Source organism: Peromyscus maniculatus, chromosome 19 (genome assembly GCF_049852395.1).
Source record: "Peromyscus maniculatus bairdii isolate BWxNUB_F1_BW_parent chromosome 19, HU_Pman_BW_mat_3.1, whole genome shotgun sequence".
Lineage (NCBI taxonomy): Eukaryota > Metazoa > Chordata > Mammalia > Rodentia > Cricetidae > Peromyscus > Peromyscus maniculatus.
Genome location: NC_134870.1, coordinates 3,846,202 through 3,863,140, shown reverse-complemented (window position 1 = coordinate 3,863,140; position 16,939 = coordinate 3,846,202). Strand labels below are relative to the sequence as shown.

The window sequence follows — 16,939 nt, the reverse complement described above, 5'->3', positions numbered from 1 at the left end:
AGCAAGACTGAGGAAGATTGGTGTTTAGAGTCCACCACCCTTTGTGGTGATGTTAACGCTTCCACACATGTTTTTAGTGATGTCTCCTCAGACCATCACTACTCTCAAGCCGCAAGTGTTGGCATTGTAGTGGGACCTACTGCTCATGGCCTGACGTTTGCTAAGTTTTTCTTTGGCTTAATTGGCCTTGTCTGTGGTCTTAACATTGTTTTAAATAAGTCAAGATTATTTGAAATACAAAGAAAGCTGCAGATTTTTCTTTTTCAGTTTTATTTTAATGGAAAGTTTCTTAGATACTAAGAATTTTATTTAGTTGAAAGAGTAAATTTAAATGATTGCAGTGTGAAATTAACTGAAAGCCAAGCATTTATCTTGCATGAATCTGGACAGTCTACTCACAGCATTTTACTCACTGCAAGTGGTAAATGTCTGTTTTTCAGCTTTCTCTCACCTATATTGTTCTTGTTCTCTTTTTTCTCCCTTTTTTCCTTCCTTCCTTCCTTCCATCTTTCTTTTTTCTTTTCTTTCTTTCCTTTTTTTTTTTTTTTTTTTTTTTTTTTTGGTGGGTAAATGGTTAAGCTCTGTCCTGCCTGACAGTCAGGGTCTGGTACTGTCATCTTCTTCTTTGTCCCCAGCCCAAGCATATGGACAGGCAGTGGGCTTCCAAAGGGGATACAGTTTTGAAAGTACAAATATCCATTTATGCCAAACCCTTTTCCAAATGAGAGCTAGAGGAAGTTGAATTAATGCCGCCTCCAGATATGTTCGCCTCCATGTCAGCCACAGATTAGTTTTGTCTCTCTTTAGCACTTCGCTTTTGAATAAAATTACTTACCCAGCAGGGGCTGTCATGAAGGGAAACACGGTGTTTAGAAGCAGCACTTCCTGCCCTCTTGGCTGCTTTCCTTAAGCATCCAAGACTGTCCGTCCCTGTGGGCTTTGCAAGGTCTCAGCTGTCCTTCTGGGGTGGCAGACCTTGTCCTTCAGCGGCCTTGTCCTTCTCTGGTCCTAACCGATGCATGCCATGGCAGCAGCTGCTGACCTGCAGTGGGAAGGACACACTGATGTCCCTGTCCACACAGCAGGGAGGACACGTGTGGTAGTGGACAGAGTGCTTCGGGTTTCACGTCAGCGTTCCTTCACACCTCACCCACTGTGTGTACCCACCCACTTGTGTTTGCTTGTAGACATGCTGCCATCATTTCTGCAGAAAGCCGAAGTGGTCTCCGAAGCTTCCAGAGAGACGTGCGTGGCGTTGAGTGACTGCCTCAACCTCTTCACTAAACAAGAAGGGGTAGGTCATTCAGAACTGAATTTTTAAAAGCAATTGCTTGCGTGTCACATGCCTACTATCTAATAAGCTATCAAGCTATTCAAAAGTAGTACAAAATTAGTATTAGCAAAGGAAATGAAAACTTCATTTTCCATCACAATTCAGAACTTACTCATTCTTGATCAGATAGGGCGGTTGTGAAATCACCGCTGTTTACGTCTTTGGGGTGTATGGATGCAGCCATACTTAGTGAACACGTGTAACACTGATTACCCACGGTGGTGTGACACTTCAGTGAGGGGGTGGGAGAGTAGCCTCGACAAACCTCTGCGTGTGAGGGTCCAGAACACCTGACATCTAGAACCGGGCTATTGTTAGATGGCCTCTCTGAACTGAACTCCACCGTGACCCTTCCTTTCCTGCTTTCCTGTTCAACAGTATGCCATTGGATTTCCAGATTTGAGTAAGAGCACAGTGCATGTCCATTCATTATTCTTTTTCCAGGGATTAACATGTTGTAAAATGTCTTTTTGGTCGTCTGAACTGCTATTTTTCTTACTTGTCTGTTTTTTTAAATTTCCATTTCATTTTATTGTCTATAGATATATGTTTGACCTTTTTTTTAGAATTAAGATAACAAATTTCTTTTTGTTATAATTTACTTGCATTTTTGGTCAGAAATTGGGTTTGATAAAATCAGAAACATTCATCTGGTTTTATGTTTTTTTTTCCTTTTTTATGCAGATTGGACATTTTGTTCTCCCCTAGGTAAAGCAGAAGCCTGACAAATTCATATACAAATTTAAAAATTCTGCCTTTGTATGTGTGTTACAAATCTCATATATGATATTCTTATGTAGAAAAAAGGAAAACATTAGTATGACTTCATTGAAAACAGTCTTTAAAAGAATTATGTCACAGCCATAGGAAACCTTAACTGTGCATTAAGCATTTTATTATCATTAGCCTCTTTTTCAGATAGGCATGGTAGCCCTGGTTGGCCTCAAATTCATGATCCTCCTGCCTCGACCTCCACACTATTGTGCACCACACTGCTATGTACTAGTAGTGTATATGTGCTTTGTTATAGACATGTATGTGTTTCTCTTTCCATAGTGTCAGGATTGATTGAACAGTAGTGTTCCCAAGGCTGACGAGAGAGCTCAGTTGTTAGGAGCACTTGCCACTCTTACAAAGGACCCAAGTTAGGTTCCCAGAACCTAAATTGCTTGGCTCACACTGCCTGTAACTCCAGCTCCAGGAGATCCAAGGCCCTCTTCCAGACTCTGGCCACTGCATTCAGGTGCACATCTCCCCTCTAATCCCCCATATACACATAATTTAAAATAATTAAAAAATGCTTTATAACTTCTAATAAAAGTGCATCTATAAGCTAAGTCAATTTTCTTGATTGTAATTTACCATACTTCTGATTTTGCTTGATAGACTGTTATTGGTAGTCATAGATTCTTTTATTCTAACTGTAAGTCTAAAGATCATACATGTGGCTGGGCGGCGGTGGCGCACACCTTTAATGCCAGCACCAGCACTCAGGAGGCAGAGCCAGGTGGATCTCTGTGAATTCAAGACCAGCCTGGTCTACAGAGCAAAATCTAGGACGGGCACCAAAAGTACACAGAGAACCCTGTCTTGAAAAACAAAAACAAACAAACAAGCAAACAAAAAGTAAGGAGATACAGGGTACTGAATGGCGAGGAAGTCGGAAGGCTGCAGAGGGTCTAGAAGGCAGGACTGGAGAGCTGGCAGGGACAGAGACCAAGGCAGGGAGTTAGGAGTCGGGTCACAAAGCTTATGTGGTGGAGACGGGCAGAGCCTGTTCAGGCAGAGCTGATTCAAGGGGTCAGTCCAAGTCTAGACAAATGGCAGTTCAGGTGTGTCAGATAAGTGCAGTAATCTGCCTTTTAGGGAGAGAGCCGAAGTTCACTGCAGGTGAATACTGTGCGCCTGATGGTTTTGTCAGGTGTGTGCCACGTTCCCGTGTGTGTGTGTGTGTGGGGGGGGGGGCTTCCTTCTCCTACATGTTGGGGGTTTCGGCCTTCGTTTGTCTGCTGTGTGTGTGGTGTGTCCTTGGACCTGGTTTTCTGATTCGGCTTTGGCATGCCCCCATGCCCACATTTTCCTTGGCTAAGTTTGAAGGTGATGTTTTACTTGGTGTGAATAAGCTAGCTGTTGGTCTGCGCCATGGTTTGTGCTGTACAGATGGCAGTTGTTTACCTGCACAAACCAGATAAAGTCATTCTGCATTAGCACTTTCACCCGAAATAGGGCAAATGCTGTTGCAAAAAATAGAGTCACCCAGGGCAAGACACAACCCACAAGATGCTGTCTTTTTACAACCTAGAGCAAACATGCCTCGCCTACTGTCCTCAACCTTCACACCATCATGCCTTTTAATGATTAAATGTCAATTTTTCTAAAAACATCGCTTCTCAGCATTTCTGTTTGTGGTGGCTTGCAGATTTCATATACTAGTTTGTTTAAATGAGGGATGATATAGTGTTCTAAGTAGATCTGAACTGGGATCATAACTTTGGAATCAACAAATTATAGTACTGACCTCATACAGTATTTAGCGTGATGTAAACCAAGTCTCTCATTTCTCATGTGGTACCTAATGAATGTTCAGATCCTGTTTGTTCTAGGGAATTATGATTTTTAAGGCTGAACAATAGTTAGGTTGGTGTGTGTTTAATTTCTGGAAAACACATGTGTTTTAATTTTTAAAACATCTGCTTAATAAAACAGTATATAACCCATCTCCTACTGAAAATCAATCTAGATAGACAAAAGTATTCACCTTGGTGCTGAGACTATTAAATTCTTTTAGACTCTAAAGTTTGCCAGGAAGATTAAATGCAGTAGCATAAGCAGAATGCCCGGTGGCTGGAGAGCACTGAGTTGTGAATAAAAACCTACAGTTGTAACTGTAAGATTTTACATAACATCCCGTGATATACTGCCTCTCTGGGTCTTTAGCATGGCTTTGTCTTGCTTTGAGCAAAGGCAGCATTGTCTAAGGAGACTGTGTTTGAATGCCGAGTGTGGAGTGGCACATGCCTGTAATCTCAGCACTTGGGCTAAGGCAGGAGAATCACCATGAGTTCAAAGATAGCCTGGACCATGTGCTGGGTTTGAGAACACTCTGGGCAGCATAGTGAAACTGTTCACCAACCCCCACAAGAAAAGAAAAACAAAACAAAAACAAAAACGATTTCCCTACACTTGGGATGATTCTGTTTGTTCCCATTCTCGTCACTTGCATGTAAGTAGCAGTGTGTGACAGTGCCCTTGGCTTTGATGTCTCATGTAAAGGAGACACACAGAAGTTGTCAGGAGCCCACCCTCGGCTGAAAGTGTAGCAGGCCTGGTTTCATTTTCAGTCTTCAGCCAGGTATGTGATGGGTTTCTGTAAAGTGAAATGTCTAAATATACAGGACCAGTTGCCTCCAGGTGCAGAGTTACACAGGGAATGTATGCCCATATGCATGGGCAGCTTCTCACTTAGTAGCTGGTATTTAATGCTCCAGACTTCAGTGTACTTTTAAGACAGCATTCAGAAATATACAGTAAAATGCCTGGATTTTTTGGGAGAAATGAAAAGTGAATGATAAGTAGTGTCTATGAAGTTTTTATTTCTTCCTTTATCATCATCCTCATCATCGTCATCTTTTTTTTTATTTAAGATTTGTTTAAAAGATTTATTTATTATGTATACAGAAGAGGGTACCAAATCTCATTACAGATGGTTGTGAGCCACCATGTGGATGCTGGGAATTGAACTCAGGACCTCTGGAAGAGCAGCCAGTGCTCTTAACCTCTGAGCCATCTCTCCAGTCCCCGTCATCATCATCATCATCTTAAGACAAGTTTTCAGTACACAGCCATAGCTGACCTTGAACGCTCAATGCTTCCAGAGTGCTGGTATTACAAGCAGGAACCACTACGCCAGACTTGAAGTTTGTCTTTCAAATTCAGTAGAATCTCAGCATAGGGATGGAGTAGCCTAATCGAGATCAGAGTGGCATGATTATGTTCTGTAATGTCTTTTCTAGAATTGCATTTCTACTATCTGGAGCTTCTGTTAGAAGAGCAATCATAAATTTTGAAGACATGCAGACTTGTGTCTCATTCCTAGCTTAGCTGCTTAATCTCTTGGTTTTTTTGCTTTGTTTTGTTTTTTGGTTTTTTGAGACAGGGTTTCTCTGTAGCTTTGCACCTTTTCCTGGAACTCACTTGGTAGCCCAGGCTGGCCACGAACTCATAGAGATCCACCTGGCTCTGTCTCCCGAGTGCTGGGATTAAAGGCGTGCGGCGCCGCTGCCGCCACCACCACCACCACCCGGCCTAATGTCTTGTTTTTTAATACATCCTCCTTGTCAATGTGGTGGCCAACTGAAAACACCAAACACCTCTTTTTTTTATTTATTTTTTTAGATTTATTTATTTATTATGTATATAGCATGTATGTCTGCAGGCCAGAAGAGGGCACCAGATCTCATTATAGATGGTTGTGAGCCACCATGTGGGTGCTGGGAATTGAACTCAGGACCTCTGGAAGAACAGCCAGTGCTCTTAACCTCTGAGCCATCTCTCCATCCCCAAACACCTCTTTTGTACCTGCTTCAGAACACCCTGGGATGGCTGTGAGCTGCTGAGCCCTTAGCAACACAAACCTGTTCTTATTCTAGTCTGTTTACTTGGCAGTTATTCTAAAAGATGTTCCCTTGCTTTGATTGTTGTTTTCTGCAGTGCTAGAGGTAGAACCCAGGGCCTTGTGCATGCTAGGCAAGCATTCTACATTCTGCCACACTCCAGCCCACACACTGATTTTAGAATGTAAAAATTTAAAACAGTTTTATATTTTAGGTGTCATGAGATTGTCTCTTTGCATGTCAGCCATTACTCTTTGCCTTGTTACAGAGATACTTTTAAGAAAATATTCACAGGATTGTGCTAAAGAGAACAGTCTAATCATGCCTTTAAATTGGATTTTATAATAGCTATGTGCTTGCATTTAGCAGTGGAATACTGACCCTTTTTGATTTACTTGGTCTAATACTGTTTATTTGTGAGGAAAGCAGAGTACCAGACTTGGTAAAATCACACTCTTGATTGAGTAGGCTGGCTTGATATGGGAACTAAGGCAGTTTCAGTGTTCGTGGACCTTTGTGCGTGAGTCTTATGTCTTCTGTTTCTGTAATTTGTGCCTGCTTTTGTTTTTTTGGGGAATGCTCATGTGAGCTACATGGCTACAGTTTTCATTATAACCTGTAGATAAATGAAGTATTACTGCAGACAGTTTTATTTATTAAAACAAAAAACAAAAACTGAGCCGGGCGGTGGTGGGCGCACACCTTTAATTCTAGCACTCGGGAGGCAGAGGCAGGTGAATCTCTGTGAGTTCGAGGCCAGCCTGGACTACAGAGTGAGGTCTAGGAAAGGCTCCAAAGCTACACAGAGAAACACTGTCTCGAAAAAACGTAAGTAAATAAATAAATAAGTTAAGTAAGTAAATAAAAAATAAAAACTGTTTGAGAAAATGATAATATTCCCAAGTAAGCTGAAAAATTTGGTGTGTGTGTGCACTTGCGTGTGTTGTGTGCTCGGGGGTGGGGTGGGAGGTTGGGAGGCCTGAGGAGAGCTTTGGCTGTTGTTCCTCTGACACCACCCACCTTGTGTTTTGAACAAGGCTGTCATTGGCCTGGAATTTGCCAAGTAGGCTAGGCTGGCTGGCACACCCTGGGGTCCACCTGTGTCCTGTGCCCTCTAGGGTTACAAGTGTGAGCCATTAGGCCCAATTTTTCCACTCAGGTTCTCTTGGAGCGTGCAAGGCAAGTACATCGCTGTCTGAGGTTTCCCCAACCCCATTTGTTGATCTTTACAATGGAAATAGTGATGCTGTGGTGGTGGTGATTTTCTCCCTCTAACTTGGTCTGAGACTTTCTCAAAAAGCTAGAAATTTCTCCGGCGGTGGTGGCGCACGCCTTTAATCCCAGCACTCGGAGGCAGAGGCAGGCGGATCTCTGTGAATTCAAGCCAGCCTGGTCTACAGAGTAAGATCCAGGAAACGTGCAAAACTACACAGAGAAACAAACCCTGTCTCGAAAAACAAAAAACAAAACAACAGCAACAAAAAGCTAGAAATTTGTTTTATAAATTTTTTCTATGGTTTTTCTCACCAGGTCCTGGTGTGGTACAGTGAGACATGGGAGCCATCATTGGCATTCCCTTGTTTGGGTGTTCCTGTGTGCTTAGTCAAACCAGTTTTTCCAAGTCAGGAACCTGCCTGTCTGAAGTTGCTAGAAGCTCACTTATAAGCATTGCATACTTTCATGTTAAGCCTCCTGCTGCTGAGGAGAGGTGACCCAGATGTATGGCTGGTGATGATGGTGTAATGGAAAGATCCAGATACCAGACTGGACCATCTGAAAGGTGTCCAGTCTGTGCTGCTCCTCTGGATAGGACACTGATCCCTTTGAAGGGAAATCACGTGATTGTGTGGGTTGCCACTCTTCCAGGGTGTGACCTCTGATGATGTTCATCTGACTTCCTGTGCTTGCTTTCCGTCAGCACCTCATCCTTTTGTGCCCCCCTGCTCTTGTCCTCTGCTGATGGTGAGGACAGATGCTCCAGCACCGCCCCTCCCCACTAGGAAGTCAGGGCACACTCCAGGAGTCCATACCATCCTCCCTGCAGCGTGTGTGGGCATGCGCACCTTCCTTTCTTCCTTCTCTTATTCATAGAGAATTGTCTCTGCATCCCTTTCCAGTCCATTCCTGAAACGTGACACTTCTCCTTCCAGGTTCTTCTGCTGCGCCTCAGACGTGGTGCTTAGTGTCTCCTTGTTAAATGAGAGCACATGTTTGTCGTCGCTGTTCCAGACAGGCGCGCTCATGTAAACTCACTTTGTAGCCAAGGATAACCTTGAACTCTTGATCCTCTGGCCCCTACCTCCCTAGTGCTGGGATTACAGATTGTGTGCACTTAAGCCTGCTTAGAGGACATTTGAAAATTATCTTGCTTGCTTTCTGAAGGACGTGACATTTTGCTACTTACTGTTTTTTAAAATATTCTGTGGCCCCCATGGTACATCTCTTTTTTGGCTTCCTTGTCCTTTATGACTTCTCTGTCCCTTGCGTATTCACCTTCTGAGGTATTACTTCTCCTGCCGTGCCTTAAATATTAGTAGTTTGTGGGTGGTCTTTCTATAGCATCCTTCCTGGATGATTAGTTGTACCTACTCCTTTCACTTAGAAATACACAACTATTTAGATTCCTACCTTAGACATTTTCTGTGCTCTGAATCAGTATGCCAGCTGGCTTTTGAACACTTGATGTGTTTCTATAAGAGGTATTTCAAGACCAGTTCGTCTAAAACTGCATTCTTTATCCAACTCAGAATTACCACTGAGTTACCGTTGTCACCATGGGAACTGTCCCTAGTTGACCCTTCTTCTTCGTCCCGTTTTGACTAAATTCTGTCAGTCTCACATCCCCCTTTCTCCATCCCAGGGGACATTTCTCCATGGCTGCTCTGGTAAGGTTCTCAGGATAGCGCTAGGGATAACTGCCACTTCCTGATCCCAGTCTCCACCCTTCAAGACCAGGTTAGATGCTCCTCCTGCTCCAGGACTTCTTGTTGTCCTCCACATTGCATTGGTTGTACCATTGGGTGTACATACCACACTAGCGCTCTTACTTAGACCTGTGGCATGGGGTGTGGCGTGCTGTGGGTAGTTAGTAGGTATCTGAATGATTACACAGTGGCTGTACAGATGAAGGAGCGTGGCTTTTGGGTCATCGGTCTCTATCTGAACTCTGCTGCTTCAGCCTCAAGCAAATTAATACCTGTTTGGGAATTCCACTTCCAGATCTGAAAACTGAGACAGGGAAAGGCAGGTTCCTGTGGTCAACACAGCGCCCCTCTCTCCCCCATGTCAGGAGCCTTGTGAGCTGCCTTCTGAGACAAAGTCACTTTTCTTGTTTCCCTGCTGTGCTGAGGACCTCTTCTGTAAGCTGAATTCTTTTTTTAAATCTTTGCGCCCAAAGGGGAAGGATTCTGTAGCCAGGGCCTCCCCTTCTCTGCCAAGTGTGGCTTTTCTAAGTACAAGAGTGCTTGGATATCAGTCTAGAATTTTCAAAGGCACTCTGACACTTTCCAGACATGGATTCCAAGGTTTCTGAGTGAGCCCTGTGTGCCCTGCAAATAGACTGGCCACCGATCTAAAGGAACACGAGGTACTCTGTGACTTGTTAAATAAATACAATTTTGTTTATCGCTGCTCGGCTCAGTAAAGTATTCTCCGAAGTGGAGGACAGGTGTGTACATTGTAGAAATTAGTTTCTTTTGTTTCTCCACTGGAGCCTCCTAGTTACCCAGAAGTCTCATGAGCGTGTCAGAAGTGTGTATTTGTCTGGGGCACTGCCTGCCCCTGCCGTCCTTGTCTGCCCTTCAAAGCCGGCTCTCAGGGGTGTCGGTCAGCAGGGCATAGTGTCGGGCTCTTTGCTCAGCCCCAGCTCATACTCAGTGGCTCAGCTTTAGGGATAGTAAGCCCTTCTGTAGAAGCCAAGACTGCAAGAAGAGCATTCCATTTGCCTTCCTGAGTTTCCTCAGCTCTTAGCAGCGTGCTGGCCGTTTAAAAGTTCTCAAGGAGAGGGCTTGAGCACAAGGCCACTCTAGGACCTTGCAGGAGCCTGTGTGCGCTGCTCACGCTGCACACTAGGAGCAGTTCCCTTACTTCTCCTTGGAGAATCTCGGCGGCTTGGAGGCTGCGGGCAGGCTCTCCCCGGCGGCAGTCCCTACCTGAGCTTCCCGGAGCCGCCACGCTGGGGAGGAGGGACCGAGACCACAGCCACGAAGAAGGGAACCGCCCGCTGCAGGCTGCAGGCCACGCCGCCCGCCCGCTCGCTCGGCTCAGCTCCACTGGCTGGGACTCTGCGGGCGGGTGAGCCCTGGAGGGCGGGTCTGAGGCTGAGCCCAGCGGCCAGGGCGAGGGGCAGAGCCGACCTCTGTGGCCAAGCGACAGAGTCCTGGGCCACCGGCCGCGCCTCTCCCCTACCTCAACAGCCGCCGGGAAGGCGGGCGCTGCTGCCCAACCAGGGGCGGGCCGCAGAGGTGACTTAGGGAGACCTTGCGGTACTGCCCTGGGTCGCGCCTCGCTGATCAGATCGGCTGGAGGGGAGGAGAGCAGGCCGAAAACATCTGTGCCGAAGCTTGCCGTGGAGCTGGGGTGCCGCGCACCAGCCTGGGTCTTCAAGACCCAGCCCAGGTGGGTGGGTTTGTGTGCTTGCTCAGCCCTTCCCTGGCAGCTCTGGTGGATGGGGGGTGGGGTGGCCAGGACACCGGGCGGGCGAGGAAGAGGGGAGCAGCCAGATGTGATCCAGGGATGTGAGTTGATCCAAGAATAGTTGGACGGGTTTGTGTGGAGCCCATTGGAGCTGTGACTGCATGGGGAGGGGTGATGTAGCCAGGAGACACAGTGTCCCCTTTTCTTCCGGGGCGGGGGCGGCATTCTGCCCGGTGTCTGTGCCTTGGGTTCCTAGAGGAGCCCCCAGGGAACAGCCCTTGGCTGTTGCTTCATTTAAATATTAGTATTAGGTCAAGCAAGCTGGAGTGGAAAGAGTCGGGCAGTAAAAGACAATTTGTCCTAGATAACCTTCCAAGTTAGTGATTTTTTTCTCTCTCTCGTCTCTTCTCTGGTTGACATTGACATGAACTTAACTACCGCAGTTTCAGGGATCACTGAAATTCCGGGAGCTGGCAGGGAAGTGTATGTGAGGGTTGAGGAAGAGTGTGTGTGGTGTGTCTGGGGGCTTTCGTTTTCGAAGGTTTTGGTTAAGGGTTTCTCATTACTCATGCACTGTCTTTGTAGGTTAGGCTGGCCAGCATCTCACTCCTAGCATTCAGAGGATCTGGTTTTCAGCTGGGCTGGATTTTTCTGTGTTTAAAGGGAGACTGTCAGGAGAGAAAGACGGGTAGAGCTGAGCACAGCTCTTCAGAGTTATGGAAGCTATTAAAAGTTTCTTCATTTTAATTAGGTTCAAGGAAGGCATTTGGCTTTGAAGGTGAGCATTGCTTGGCAGAAAGCAGTATGAAAGAGAAATGCTTGCAGTCCATGCTGGTGGACTGTGGAGGGTAGACAAGCTTTCCATTCCACAGAATGAAGCTTCTCTGTAATGTTTGATTAGCACCGAAACCGATGATTTGGCAAGGTGGTTCAAATTTGGTCTGTTAAGTGTTGATTCTGAATGTAAGGGCCAGGTAACTGTGTAGGCTGACATCTCCGTGCTAAGTGTTTGATCTGAATGTAGCCACTGGGCAGCTATGTAGGCTGATGTCTCTGGGTTACTTTTGCCATGGTGGAGTTTTAAAGGAATTCGGATCCTCATGAATATAGTTGCTGGTTCTAGTCCTCTTTAGGAGCTTTTTATAGGTTAATTTTCAAGAATTTCACTGGTGGTAAAAATGACCCACATAATCTTTTCACTCTGTCTTTCTATACTCTACAAAATGGGGGAAAATAACTCAATTATCCCACAATGAAATGAAATGCATTACTCATGTACATATTTAAAGTAATATATATAAGGTAACGAGTTCTTAATAGTATAGGGCTCCTGCCTATCATCTAGGCACTCTGGAGAGAGTCCTGCAGGAGCCTGGGACTCAAGATTTTACAGAAGCAACAAGTCAAATGCAGCTGAAGGGGTTGAATGTTAGCAGAGCAGGAGAGGACAAGATCTTTTTCTAAGGACTTAGTGGAATGTGTTTAAGGAGTTTTAAACCTAGGCCGAGCAGTAATGTCCCTGGAAGATTTTAATCAAGGCAGAGGTTTGATTAGATTTGCTCTTTAGAAGAAGGATTAGAGGACAGGCCCGAAATCAGGACAACCAGGTACAGGGATTCAAGAGAGATAATAAGACGGAATGGAGTTTGACTTAAGGAAGTTGCAGAGCAGAGAGAGAGAGAGAGAGAGAGAGAGAGAGAGAGAGAGAGAGAGAGAGAGAGAGAGAGAGAGATTGATTTACAAATTGGAGCTGGATTGGATGTGAGGAATGAAGGGGAAGGCGGAGTCACGGCTGACTCCTAGATCCCTGGTGTAAATTACTGGATAAGTAGGGAACGGGAATGTGGGAAGACTAGTTAGTGCCTGGCATGTGGATACACCCTTACTTGTCCTAGAAAAGCTGCTGGGAATCACCTAAACACCCTTTGTGTCCATAGCCCCAAAAGTGAGTTAATACCAATAGACAAAAAGCTTGGAAAAATTCGAAATCACAGGAATGAATATTGGCATGTGGAAGACAAGTATAAGAAAAGGAGATAGCAGGAACACCAAGAAATATCAGTCAGAAGTGCAGGAGACAGAGGCTAGGCATGCTGGGAAGTGCAGGAGAATTCCTGGTGAGGCCAGGGGCTAGGCATGCTGGGAAATACAGGTAAGAGCTGCAGTGTGCCCATGGTGCTGGTTTACACTCAAGGCTTGGGAGGAGGCAGCGGAGTTGATGGAAGGAGAGCAAGGGAGTAGAAATTATAACATAGACTGTGATTACCTCTGGGTTCTGTGCAAGGAATGACAGTTCTGTTCTGTTCTTTTAGTCCTCATGTTTGGAATTTCTTTTTCTTGTTCTTTATTTCCTGGCCAGGGCTTTGAGGAATAGACACTGAGATGTTGAATCCACATTCTTCTGTGATTAAAAAAAAAAAAAACAACTTCCACAAATTCACTTAAAAATAGTTTATAAATACCACTTACCATATTAATGATCTTCACATTTCATCCTTATATTTTTTTCAAATCAGAAAAAATGCTAAACTTTGGAATTTGGCTTCTTTTTATAAATGAGAATGGCTTATAATTTCTTTTTCTGTCTGTCAGGTTTTTCTGTGAGGTTATTCTGATCTCATCAAATCAATTTGGTAGTATTCACTCTTCTGTTGTTCTTAGAACTTGTGTAAGGTTGAAATGATCTTTGAAGTTTAGTAGAAATTTTCTAACAAAGCCATCTTTGTAAATTTTGTGAACTGCTATTTAAATATATTAAAAATTATAGGACTACTTTGGTTTTCTATTTCTTTTTGGGTTAGTTTTGGCAAGTTATGTATTTCTAGGGACATCCCTTTTCCATTGAAATTTTGGAATTTATTTTCATAAAGTGGTTCTTAGTACTCCTTTTATTATCTTTTAAATTTTTTTAGAGCTGTAAATACTCCCCCCCTGCTTTAAAAATATATTTCTGAAGGCATTTTTCCCTCTTCAAATTAGTCTACATCCCCTCAAATAAGTTTTGTTAAAGCTTTGCTTGCCTGTATTTTCAAAGAGCTGCCTTAGCTGTGGCATCTATGGCAACTTATTATTTTAACTAAAGTTTACAGTTTCTCTCACTTTATGTACATTTGTATACTTTGTCCTCTGGAGTGTGGATACTTTGTTCAGCATTTGTCGTTGCTAGCTTTAGCCATTGCTTAATTTTATGAACTCTACTATTGCATTTTAAAGATTGCTTCGATGGGCTGCAGATACTAAAATATGAAGAAGGGTAGGCACTGCCCTCCTAATATTTAAAACACCGTTCCCCTCACCTACCTACCTGTTCTTGTCTACTGCTCTGCATTTCTCTCCATGTTTCCTCGCCTCGTGACTCACTTCCGCACACTTTATTTTCCATACCAATCATTTCCTGTCTCCTCCTTTTGCCCTCTCCCCTTCTTGCCTTGCTATACTTCCTTTACAAATCATCTGCTCGCCATATCCCAGGATGGCACGCATCGAATTTTCTTCAAATGCTCACGGGTTCAGCATTATTTACTACATGGGGAGAGCTAGGGAGAATGCCTAGACAGAAGGTAAAGTGCCTGCTGTGTGGGATCCTGAGGCACAAGTTCAGGAAGCAAGGAGAGCTTGTTCTTTGGCTCTGGGCAGGCTTTATAGCAAGGCTCACCTTTTTCCTGTGTAACGTGAGATTTCTTCCTAACTCATCCCCTTTCTGTCACAAGTTGTATTAAAACTGAAATGAGATAAAAGTAGATTTGTTGTTAGTTTTATATTTAGATAGTCATCATCTTAGGAAAATCTGTTAAAATAGCAATATGTCACAGGATGGCATGGTGCCAGCATGGTGTGTTAGATGAGAGACCCCGTGATGGGAGCAGCGGGCGGTGGAGGGAATGGCAGGAGCACAAGGTTGTTGTTCTCAGTGGCTGACACAGGAGCTGCCTGTGAAGGAGCCCTCGGTCTTCGGGCTGCAGACATGGTGTGCGGTTCCTATGGGGAGCCTGCTCTTCTTGACTGAGTTGCCATTTGCTGCGTGAGGATACTGGGCTTTTCTGAGCTGTATTTTTGAGCAATCAGCTTCTACTTTCAAGATTGTTTCTATGATCAAAACTGTGTTGTTATTCTGGATTCTACACTTGATCTTAGCCAAAAGGCCGAGAAGCGATTATTCTGGATTCTAATCAGCTGAATTAGAAATGATACTCTGTGAATGGAACTCTTTGTTCATTTTGCATGTGATAAGGATGATTTGAGTATATTTCTCATCTATTTTTCTTTTTCTTTGTGTTCTTGCTGAAAGTTGAAAGGTACACATCAATCGTGTACAGTACCTGTCTTACTAGTTTTTATGGGTTTTACTGGGGATGGATGTGAGTACATGGACAGATAAAAGTAAGAATGCCCTCTCCTTAGCTGAAGCAGCTCCATGGAACACAGTTTGAAAGTAACACATCTACTCTTATTTCACAGAGGAAGGGCCTGGGGCCTAGGGGAGGCTTGTTAGTCCAAGTCTATGTAGTGGGAGGACATGAAACTCAGAGCTAAGTTGGGAATGCTGCCTCCAGATTGAGTGCCAGAGAACAACCACGTAACCAGCAGAGCTATAGTTAGGTAAGTTCACCACAGGGTGGACGGTCCACCTTTGTCGGTGCCGCTGTGGTCTTCGGGTAAGCTAGCTTCTCAGCTTGGCAAAGGCACACCAAGGTTAGAAACGAGAAAGGCACATGGCCAGGAATATGGAAGTGGCTTTAGACTTTGCACAGAATACCTGTATTCTAGGTTCACAACAGCAACTGACTTCTTGGGAGAAATTCTGCTTGGGATAAATTGTGATTTAGAAGAAAACAGAACATGTCCATTTTTCTAGTGTATTATTGTCCTGATATTAAACCAGCTGCCAGTGCTTTGGCCTAGGCTGTGTTACTTGATCCTCATAAGGATGGCACTTACTGAGCTGCGAGTTGGATGTACACCTCAGTTCCTTTGGGGGCATTTTTGAGAAACAGACTTAATTGACATAATGTCTTTGTCCTGTAGTACTCATATTTCCCTATACTGGGTGAAAAATTAGAGCTAAGGGCAAAGAGGGAGTGTGTTTTCCCTGTAGAACTGTGGTTTTTTTTCTCTCCTTGTAGACAATTAAAGTTCATAATTGATTGTGTTTCTCTTTCTGTTTTGGCCTTCAGAGAACTGGGAGCCACATGTATGGCTTGTCCATAGCATCTCCATAGGCCTGTCACATACGGGTCCTATCCCATACCTTATCAGAAATTCTTTTTATGTTCATGACTTCCCTGTCTGGTAGTCTCTGCATTGCAGTGTGATCTTATCAATTAGTTGAATATGCTTGTGCCCTATACTTTTGTGTATAGTAATTATATTTAGGCGTTTTCTTGTAAGTAGGATTAATAGTTTTTTTTTTTTTTTTTTTTTTTTTTTTGGTTTTTCGAGACAGGGTTTCTCTGTGTAGCTTTGCGCCTTTTCCTGGAACTCACTTGGTAGCCCAGGCTGGCCTCGAACTCACAGAGATCCGCCTGCCTCTGCCTCCCGAGTGCTGGGATTAAAGGCGTGCGCCACCAACGCCCGGCGGATTAATAGTTTTATGCATTTGATTTGCATTTGTTTTTTATTTTGTTGTAGATAATTTCAAGGACCCCAATTAAATAAACAGCATATATTATAATGGGAAGTTTTAAATTTTTTGTGTGAATCAGTTCAACTATATTGTAGTCCAATATTTGGAGAAATAATTTTAGGGTATTAAATACAGATGAGACTTTCCCTCATAAACCTGTTGAGTTTGTCAGTCAGTGTCATTAAACATGTGCATTACTGTGCAACTATTTCAGCCACCTGTAAGACGGAAACTCAGTCCGTGGAGTAACCACCTGTTCCCACTCTCCCGAGTTCTGGGAAACTGTCACTCTGCTCTCCATCCTTATGAGGTTGACTCTTTTGTACCTCATATAAGAGGAATCATTTAGAAGTTGTAGTATTTGTCCTTTTCTATTTGGCCGGATTCACCTACCATAACATTCTCGGTGTCATCCATGTTACTGCATGGGTCAGGATTCCTGTATCTGAAGCACACGATGTCCCACTCTTCATGTGTGACTTTTTGTCTAGGAGCCCTTGGGTGCGTCTCCCTTGGGCTGTGGTAAGGAATGCTGCTGAGAACATGGATATGCCAGTACTCCTGAGTCTGGGTTGTCACTGTGGATGTTTAGTGTACACCTAGAAATGGATCATATAGCTCTTCTACTTTCGGCTCTTGGAGGCACAGCCATACCGCTTTCCACAGCAAGCGTACCATGTTATGTTCCTGTCAACATTACCGAAGGCTCTAATTTCTCTATATCTTTATCAATAT

General features: G+C 44.1%; 1 protein-coding gene across 14 annotated transcripts in view; it reads left to right on the top strand.

The window, feature by feature from the left end:
• The window catches only part of Osbpl1a (oxysterol binding protein like 1A), a 183,997-nt gene that overhangs the window by 69,830 nt on the left and 97,228 nt on the right, over nt 1–16,939 (top strand). For 10 of the 14 annotated variants that reach the window (XM_076554750.1, XM_076554747.1, XM_076554746.1 and 7 more), the window contains one exon: nt 1,188–1,294. The exons of 1 other annotated variant lie outside the window; for it this stretch is intronic. In XM_076554750.1, the coding sequence (XP_076410865.1) occupies nt 1,188–1,294 (107 nt within the window). Of the gene's footprint in view, nt 1–1,187; nt 1,295–9,663; nt 10,564–10,610; nt 10,683–16,939 lie in introns of those variants that run through there. 3 more of the 14 variants (XM_006983055.4, XM_016001614.3, XM_076554753.1) reach the window with 3 other exon arrangements.